At 38.0% G+C, this 9,835-nt stretch overlaps 1 protein-coding gene across 2 annotated transcripts; it reads right to left on the bottom strand.

The window, feature by feature from the left end:
* Positions 1 to 1,050: 1,050 nt before the first annotated feature.
* Positions 1,051 to 8,662, bottom strand: LOC142638390 (uncharacterized). Of its 2 annotated transcripts, none has more exons than XM_075812428.1 (4): positions 8,498 to 8,662; positions 7,029 to 7,492; positions 5,032 to 6,235; positions 1,051 to 4,555 (listed from the first exon to the last, which is right to left on the bottom strand). In XM_075812428.1, exons 2-4 carry the CDS (start codon positions 7,193 to 7,195, stop codon positions 1,490 to 1,492), a joined length of 4,437 nt encoding a protein of 1,478 aa, XP_075668543.1. In that variant the 5' UTR covers positions 7,196 to 7,492; positions 8,498 to 8,662; the 3' UTR covers positions 1,051 to 1,489. The 2 variants fall into 2 exon arrangements, with proteins under 2 accessions (XP_075668543.1, XP_075668544.1); XM_075812429.1 differs by having other exon boundaries at positions 8,346 to 8,558.
* Between the last annotated feature and the right edge of the window lie 1,173 nt (positions 8,663 to 9,835).

Genomic DNA, 9,835 nt, shown 5'->3' with positions numbered 1-9,835 from the left:
CGAGTTTTGGGTTCCTAATGGGGTCCTTCTTCCCGATGCATTTGTCTTTGCAGACCCCACATTACACTCTCTCAGTCTGCACTGTATACACAGATACATATATATTATGGTGGAGCCTCTCATATATGATATTTCTTTCAGCACAAATAACGAGACACATAAAATATCAAATAAAACTAAGAAGAAGAAGAAGAAGAAGAAGAAGAAAAAAGATCAATATGGACTATATATGGCAGTCCATCATGACTGTACGTGCATAATCTGCATGTATTTATATATACGGCTCACGAATTTATCTACTCCCTTCAAATGTGAACGTTGTATACATTTTCTTCTTTCTTTCATTTTTCATTTTTCATTTTCTTTTCTTACTAAATATATATAGTTACATATTTTGTTTTTACTGCATGATGTTAATTATATATAGCATGATCTTATGTGCGTATAAAATTGCATGCCCAAAAGCTAATTATATAAACATATATAACACGATCTTATGTGTGTATCTAAACTAAAGCACCGGCTGCTTGTACTAGAAATACAATCATCCTTGTCGCTAATCAGTACTGTGGAGAACCATGCATGACACTGACCCTTGTTTGTGAAAGTTCTATACTATCACTGATCACTAGAGCCATTAATCCATTTATTCTAGGAAACAGCTAGCTACCAAGTTGATTTCAAAAAGACAACTAAAACACTGATACACCCCACCAACACAAGCAGAATTAAAATAACTGTAAATCTGACATGTTAAAGAAGTAAAGATATCAGCAGTCTTCTCATCAACTTGATATTAATTTAGGTTTACCGAGACGAGAGGTCAAAAGTAACTTCCAGATTCAGAATCTTTCTAATGTGTTGTTAACCCCCATCATTCTAGTTGAATTTTTCTGCTTTGTTATTTGAACAAATACAAAGGGAAAGAAGCACAAGATTTTATGGTCTGAATTGCCTCTTAACATCCAAAGGTAAATATTTGTAGATGATGATTGATTTTGAAGACCAATTAATAAAAGTATTGCTATAAAATTAGAAGGTTAGAACACATTAAAGAGAAAGAAGCAGCTCTAACAAAATAAAATTAACAAAAAACAGACATAATACATCTTCTCAAAAGGAACGCTCAACTCCATTGACTTCAAGCTAAGGTTCCTTGTCAACTATTATTCATGGATTTGCTTATACATTTTCTAGTCTCTGGGTAGATTTAAGATTTGCCTAAGCAAGAAGCCTCGTAAGCTGTGTAATATTTGGACCTGACACACAGTACACTAAAATATATACGAACTCAAGCTGAGAGATTTCAACAGCTAAACTTGTGCAGGTACCATCTTTGATTTGATCAACCACCTTTATTTTTGTTATCCCCAACAGTTTCAGCCAATCAGTAATCTATGAGCAGCTCAAGATTTCATTATAAGATTGAAGCAAAACCTGCTATCATGACCAGGTATGAAAATGCCCATCACAAACAAAAAATCGCCAACTATGACAAGCTTGGAGAATTATATAGTGCAGACCTCAGATGACCTGTTGAAGGAGATGCAGAAAAAAAAGGGCCTCGTTGCAGCACCCCAGAACCTTCTGAAGTACAACTCCACCTAGCAGGACTTGCATTAGCTCCTCTGGAGGGGATTGCATGAGAGGTGGCATTATGCACCACTGGTAATTCATTGAGAAGAGAAGGGTCCTGCGACTGATAATAAGAGAATGGATTCGGATGCCTTAAGTTATAGTTTGGAACAACTGGAATTGCAATGCCTGCAGATGAAATAACCTGCCTTTCCCTCAACCCTCCAGGATACTTGGAGACATCAGTGGCCAAATCGGCTTCACTATCCGGAATGTCATCAAGGATGATAATCTCTTTAGTGATATCAGCAGCAGAATGAGCAATCATCTGCTGGCAGTGATCAGGAGGAACTGTTATAAATTTCTCCATATTGTATGTGGATGCTCCAACTGGTCTGCTCTTGGATTTATTTTGTTGAGCTACTGGCACGGTACTGTGATGACCTTTATACTCATGAGGCTCCATGGAAGCAATAAAACCACCATCCTTACAGTGGTCCGGAAACAAACCTGCTGGTCCTCGTGCAAATGTTTGTGGTGTTTTCAGTGTAATCTGGCTTCTAAAACTGTTTGGCAACCTTCCATCAAAACATTGCCCCGCCAAATTATGTGGATCCTGACCTACTTGAGGGACCATATGATGATAGGAATGGTAGACCTGATTTTGCATATTTACAGGAGAGACCTCAGAAAATGTTGGAAACCTTGAAGTTAGGTGATCGATTTGGGAATATGGTTGGGCCTGACCAAGCGGCACTGATGCATCTTCATCTTTGTTGACCACCATCAAATTCTTCCCCATGAGCCTGAGTACAGGATTAGAAGCAGAAGTACATGGAGAATCACAACTTCCACGACCTGGAAACTTCACTCCCGCATCTGGAGAACCCTTCAAAGGAAGGGGACCTGCAGAGGACATTGTGATGGGGGGAACAACCTTTTCAGATTTTGAACTTGCAGAACTGTTCAGAGAAAACATTTCAGACCTTGCATCTGAATTTCCAGGTCTTGTGTTCATATTGCAGCCCATTTGCTTTCCCATGGTGGGTGTTGTCATGGAAACTATGGCCCTTCGTTTTAATAGTTGTGAATCTTGAAAATTTAAAGCAATACCTTGAGAAGTTCTCTCCTTCCTTTGGCAACAGCATGGCTCATCACCTTTGATACTGAGAGGGCCCTTTTCAATAGAAATCTTATTAACTTTACAATACTCCCCATCAAAAGTAACCCTTTCTACTCCTGCACTGTTTGTCTGTTGAACTACTGCAGCACTTTCTACGGAAGGCTCAATGCCAGCACCAGAGAAGCTTGACCTTATCTTGTCTTGAACTGATTGAGGTCCTACAGATGATACTGGTTCACAATACTTCTGATCATATTCAGCCACTGTGGGATTGGAGATGGTTGATGTCGCAGAAATAGGAGAATCTGATGAATCCCCATCAATGAAATCATGCTGATCTTGAGAAGATTGAACCCGGCTTGTGGTTAATGATGAGTTCCCTTGAAGATCTTCTGAGCCCATATCCCCCCCAGGACTTGGCAAAAATGATCCTGGTGGCCCTGGAATGGGAATTGGATCTACCTCTACGAAAAAGTTTGCCTGCCCAATTTCAGAATCCATTTCCTCCCCTATATGAACATTTTGCCCAATCAAGCCATTTCCCACTTCAGCACTGCAATATATCTCCTGTCCATCAATAAAACTTGGATCTGTTGGACATGTTGATGCTTCAGCTGCACACAAGGGACCTTTATAATGATCAATAGATCGGACAGAAGACCGGGCCTCAGAACAATTTCCCAGCTTATGTTGTAGTTCAGAATCCACAGATTTACACAAACTTGTAACAGTCTCCCCAATGGTGTCATTGGTAGCTGGTTCCATGACAACATCCTGCCCATGGACCCAAACCTGCTTTTGAGCAAATTCTGAGCCATCATCATCTTTGTCCAGCAAATCATCCCCAGCTCTATCAGAAGAATCCATGTTTTCATCCTCATCATATCCATGACATTGAGGAGCTAACTGTGAACTCTTCAAAGCCATAGCTTCCTCCCTTTGAGATATATTTAGTGCTCTATCTTGTTTGATTTTTAGTACAGTGCTACTACCAATAGACACTTTGTCAGATATCTCCTCTCTTCCAGACTGATTTTCAATTTGATTGTGCATCAAATCATATTGCTGATCGGCTTGATCAGAATACCAGGCCGCAAACTCTTCATCAATTTCTGGCATCAAATGTGCTTGAGAATTCCTAAGGACGGAACAATTCTTGATTACATCTGGTCTGGTTTCAGTCACAGATGATCCACTTCTGAAAGCCAACACAGTTTTCCTTAACGAGGAGACTTTCATGGCTTTTGATGATAGGGAATGAAAACTCCTAGATGAATTTGTGCTAGCATCAGGAGTAGTATCAGAATTCTGATTCGGTCCTGCAGCAATATCATCCAACTTGCTGCTCAACGAACATACACAATTTCCTGTAAACTTTGGACGTGTCAACATACAACCTTCACAAACAGAATTGCTGTCTTTGCTCAACTGGTTGACATTTCTCTTCATTGGTTGAAGGGAACTCTCAAGATTGTCACTGCTCCTGGCTCCATACAAAGGACTTCCCACTCTCTTTCTCCCAGGAGATCGCTCCTTGTCACTAACTCGGGCTTCACAAAATGGGTTCTTCATTCTCTCAGTGTTTTCAGGAGAATAAATCGGATTTTGTGACACATTTGAAGGTTTAGAGACTTGACTTCTCTCCGCAGGAGAATCACGAAAACAAAATTGATCACTCTCAAATGGAGGTTGATGATCGTCTTTTCTATTGATCTTTTTTGCAACTACAGTTCTTTTGGAGCATACCCATTGTCTTACATGTCCAGAATCACTGGGTTTAAATTGCTTCTGTATTTGATGTTCATTCCTCTCGCACCTTTCTTCCTCTCCATGATAAACTCCTTGATCCCCATAAATCTGTTAAACAACAATTCATAAACCAGATACAGCTGAATGCTAAGGCTTCAAATAATGCAACAAAAAGGTGACAACAACTTGTAATAGAAGTGGAAAATGAATTACAGGAATTATTTTCTAAAAAAGAGTGTCTTAAGGAGAAAAAAAAGGTTCCAGTACTTTTTCTTGCTATAGCATTTATTTCGCCTAAAAAAAAAAAGCACCAAGCATATTGATCCGAGCCTATAGAGAAGAATGTAATATAGGTTTTAGTCATGTAGCATGTGTAACCTTTTTTATGGCATCAAAACATAAAATACAAATCAGTTGGTGAGATATACACTCAAACTAGTAATTTACATTCTGAGGCATACCACTGGGTGTAGATATTTCTTTTTAGTCTCTAAAGTGAATAAAAGCAGTCAATGAAGATATGCAAAGTAACTCAGGAAGAAAGGGGAAAAATACTTATAAACAGAAAGCAAAGAGTGATGTACCTGAGTAGAATGGCTCTTGTGAGAGAAATTTTTTTTGCTTTGAGTAGCAAGTTTAAGATACTTGTGATGTTTGTTTCCCCGACGCTTTTTCTTTTTGGATGGAAGGAATTTGGTTCCTTTACCTCCTTTAGAAGGTTTCCTTGGTCCAAGATCCTCCACCACTTTAGACACAGATGGTGCATCATTAAACTTGGATAAAATTCTAACTTTGGTGCCATTGGAATCAATATAGACTGCACCTACATCACCAGCATCCGGTGCATTAACTGGCAACATTCTTTGCTTCCTCCCTTCAGCAGGCATATCAGACTTGTCATTATCCCGAGTAGGCAAGGTTGCAACTGTGGCCCAGTTCGTACCATTTCTTCTATCAAGCTCTTCTAGCGTGCACCTTGCAGCCGTAGTATAGATATCCACCATTAATTTTGTCTTCCTCGGCTTAATCCTATGCTTGGTTAGTTTAGAATCAGCCATCCACTTGGGAGTTGACTCCACAGAAAGGCATTGATCAATGTGGGCATTCAAGGTGGTGTTGGAAGATGATGAGAAAATTTTGCAAACAGGGCATATCTTTGAAGCCATTGTTAATTCTGACACAGTAGTACAATTTGAAGTGATGTCTTCAGTGGAGCTACGATCAGAGTTGGCACCAAATTTCACAACCAATCTGCACTTCTTACCAGAGGATCTAATTGTGCTTTCAGTCTTGTGGGGTGGAGGAACAATACCTGCAGCTTCTTCAACTTCAACTGAGGCTTCAGGCAAAGTATGATCAGTTTCTAAGGATGAGATAGATGGCCTATTAGCGGGAAGTGACTCTATATCATCAGATTGAGAAACACTTGTAGTTGTGGACGGGAAATCATTTTCTCCTTCAAACCTACATGAAGTTGTCTCTATGCAATCTTCTTCTGCTGGCTTCTGGTTCAATTGGGTGTTTTTGGACAAGTCTAATAAAACTGCATCATCATCATCATCAGGCCCAGCTGGCTCTCCATCAAAATTGCTTAAGTTTTTATCTTTATTCTCAACTGTACAACTTTCAACCGTACATCTCTTAAAGGATTGATTCCTCACTTTATCAAGAGCCTGAAATGGTGGCAGCACATCCTTCACGCCATTTTTCAAGCAAAGTTGCAGGTTTTCAGAAGAAAAAGGCCAACTGGTCTCGATATCCTTGCTTCGAGCCTTAAAAACATAATCTCTGCATGGGTACAATACCATTATTTTTTGTTAATCGTTTAGTGACGTGTAATAAGTAATCAAGTTACTCTAAAAATCTCAGAAGCTCAAAGAATCAATACCACAGGTATACGTGTCTGACTAGCTAGGTACAGAAACCAATGGAAAATGAAAAAACTTTTAGACCCTTATTATGTTATGTATTGTATGTTAACTCAAGAAAGAGAATCATGGACCATTATGAACAGTGAAATCTTGAAGAAAAGGCCAAGAATTGCCCAAAGTGATGAAGGAGATTCCATGATCTAGTGAGCACAAGAAAACTCTCAAGCTTGCAGCTTGATATGCTTAGAAGGAACAAGTACAGATTGCAAGTGGGTACCAAGTATCAAGCAAAAGAGACATGAAATCACCAGTAACATCAAGCAAGAAAAGGAACTAAATATATAGTTAATAACTCAATTTAATTAGGCGGATAAAAGTTTAGGGATGAGCCATGAAGAGGCGTAAAAGTCTGGTGGAATTAAAAGTCTTTGAACAAGTTCATTAACCAAAGCAAAGCCAAATTGCCACCAAAGATTTAAAAAAAAAATAGAGACAAGATGGATATTATGAGTCAGCCCCATGTTGGACTGAGCTAGAAGCAACTTGTAAACTCTGGATCTGACTCAACAGAGCTCTTTAGACTTAAGATGGGAAAACTTTTGAGAGATCACCGCTAAAGATAGGAAACGAAGCAGTTGAGAGAGAGAGAGAGAGAGAGAGAGAGTAGTGACAAAAACAATCAAAGCAGAAAAAGAAAAGAGAGAGATTACCTTATGGAGAATTTGGGAAGTGGAGTTTCAGCTAATAGGGCTGGCTTGGACAGATCTACCTCTGGCAAGGCAAGCTTATGAGAAGCCCTCTCATCATTACTAGTATTCAGTTGTGGTAAATCACAAGAGCATGAGGGATCTGGTGGAAGTTTTGCAATGGATAACATCTGATGAACAGCTTCTCTCTTCTTGTGCTGTTTCTCCAACAGTCACAAGCTCTATTACTATCTCTACCTCTGGGCCTTATCTTTAACTTAGACTTCAGCATATATAACAACAATAGCCCTTTATTTCTCTCTCTCTCTCTCTCTCTCTCTTTTTTTCACTTTCTCACTCACTCCTTACACTCCAAACCCCACCACAAAGCCACCAACACAAAGCAGTAGAAGCAGTAACACCACCACCACCAACTGTGAGTGTTGAAATCAAACAACCCCACTTGAATGTTTTTCATCCATCTGAGCCTGCAAGAGAAATAATAGAGAAAGAGCATAAGTTTGAGTTTGAGGAAAGACCCAGAAGAACAAGGCTGACTAGGAGGTTCTAGACCCCTCCAGAACGTTATTTTATGTGATGGGAATGAGTGAATTTGAAGCATCCAAGTTGATTCACCAAAATTTGTGGAAACCCAAGTGATCAAGCAAAGAACAGAATATAAGACCACAAAGCAAAGATATGACGTTCAACTCCAAAGTCATCCAGTGTTATTTTATGTGGATAATACCCAGAAACAAAGTTTTCAAAATTGAATCTTTTAGACTCTACAATCTACTAAAGCATACTTGAACAATCAAGTAAATCCTTTTAAGCAAGAGATCATATGATATAACACGAGAGATTTAAAAGTTTAATCAAAGAAGATATCCCACAAACACAGTGAGAAAAGTAATAAGGAATATGGAACTCGAACTCAAACTCAAAATCTGAAGCAGCATAGAAAGAGATTTATGAAGTATTAAATAATGAATCCCAAATCTTTGGTCGTCTAAGCGTGTAAATGAACAGTGAAACTGACCCTATGTAAAGATATCGAGTGTAAAACCAAGACCGCAAAACCAGATTCATTTTCTCTTTTCCTCACAGTGACTACATGAGTCTGTCAAAGTAATGAAGCCACTTAGAAATCATAGGCACAAAAAATAGATCATGAAATCACACAAAAACTTTGGTATTCAAGCTGAAAAAAGAAGAACAAGGAAAACCCAGAAAGCAAATCTAAAAGATAATAGCAAAGGAAACAACTTTAGTAACAAAAGAGAAGAACAAACCCAAGAAATGAAAGAAAATCCAAAGCAGATTATACATATATAAACAGACCTCGCGGTTTTGAAGCTGTTTTCTGAGATGGGATGTGGTTTTTGACAGAAAATGGGAGAGAAATGAAGTCCTAGAAGACTAATAAACAAACAAAAGAATAGGGAGAGAGAGAGGAGAGAGGGAGAGAGAGAGAAACAGCACCACCCACTCACACATCAAAAGGGCATCAGGTTCTTTCTCACTCCACCAAAAAGCAAGTTTGTACCATTAATCACCACGATTCACCCCCCATCTGTGAATATGCGATGAGAGACTTGAAGAAAGAGAGAGAAAGTAAGAGAGAGAGAGAGAGAGAGAGTGTGTCTGTTTGTATTTGTGTAATTGTGTTTGTGTGTGTTTTTCTTTTTCTTATTATTACAAAAATACATTATACAAAAGCTGTCCTATCCTATACCTACCCTACAGGCCCATATTTTCTTCCATTCTTTATTCTCGATTTTTTTTCATGGGTAGTGATTGTGAGGGGCTGTGAGAGAGAGAAAGAGAGAGAGAGAGAGAGAGAGAGGGTGGCCTTTTGCCTTTGCATTAAATGTCGGTTTTAGGTCCTTACTTTGTTATGAATTCCAAACTCTGTTGGCCATGTCATGTTGCCTTACTACACGACAAAAACTCTCTCTCTGTGTTGACATTTATCACCACCAAGGAAAATCAAATTACCCCAACCAAAATACTTTTCTAATGTTAAAGATTTGATTAATGTTAAAAGAAAGTATTCTCTGATGCTTGTTGCATGATAAAAGCAACTAGAGCTACTGTGAGATTTTCCTGAGATGAGTTGAATGATAAGCTTTTCCTTTCCCTGAATTGAGTTGAGTTGAGTTGATTGATAAGCTTTTACCTGAGAGTTGTTGTTGATGATAAAGCTACGTACATTACAGGCCACAACTTTTCTCTTCCTGGTGTGTTTATAATTATTATAGGTAATCTTTATTAGTTCTTGTAATTTAACTAATTATTCTTAATTACTTCCCTTTTAGTTCGATGCTATCAAATGCCTTTAACTATGAAGTGAAACTTATTAGTTATTTACTGCTCAAATGTTTCTGGTACTTTCAGTTGAATGAAATCTCCTTTCCACCAAAAACTTATTAGTTATATCTTTTGGAATTCCAATCCCGGTTTGAGATCCTTTTTAACTCCCTTGTATCATTTTACCAATAACCTAAGTGGATGGGAAAAAAATGATAGTCAATAAGTTTTTCTTTTGTATTTTTTCGAGAGTATGTCAATTATGTTACTTAAATACTAATAACCAAGTTTTTTTTTCTGGTTAATGTTTTAAGGATTCCTTAACTAAGTTAATTTATTCTCCTTCTTCTTCTTTCTTTTCTTTTTTTATAATTTTATAATCATGGAGAGGAGAAAGTACCAAAAAGTATCAACTAATTTACAAGACTCTTAGTTTCAAGTTAACTTTAAAACTCTAGAAAATAAAAGTTCTTAATATATAATTTTATCTTAATGATTATGAAACTTTTTTTCTTGTATGT

The sequence above is a fragment of the Castanea sativa genome, chromosome 6, assembly GCF_040712315.1.
Source record: "Castanea sativa cultivar Marrone di Chiusa Pesio chromosome 6, ASM4071231v1".
In the NCBI taxonomy this organism is placed as follows: Eukaryota; Viridiplantae; Streptophyta; class Magnoliopsida; order Fagales; family Fagaceae; genus Castanea; species Castanea sativa.
The sequence above is the reverse complement of the archived record's forward strand: the minus strand, read 5'-3'. Positions and strand labels throughout refer to the sequence as shown.

What these genes read in the sequence shown, in the direction of transcription:
- LOC142638390 (XM_075812428.1), bottom strand. Translation starts at nt 7,195, where the DNA reads ATGTTATCCATTGCAAAACTTCCACCAGATCCCTCATGCTCTTGTGAT. An exon ending in CTTCCCAAATTCTCCATAAG is followed by an intron (nt 6,236 to 7,028) that starts GTAATCTCTCTC and finishes GTACCCATGCAG; the next exon opens with AGATTATGTTTTTAAGGCTC. An exon ending in ACAAGAGCCATTCTACTCAG is followed by an intron (nt 4,556 to 5,031) that starts GTACATCACTCT and finishes GTTGTTTAACAG; the next exon opens with ATTTATGGGGATCAAGGAGT.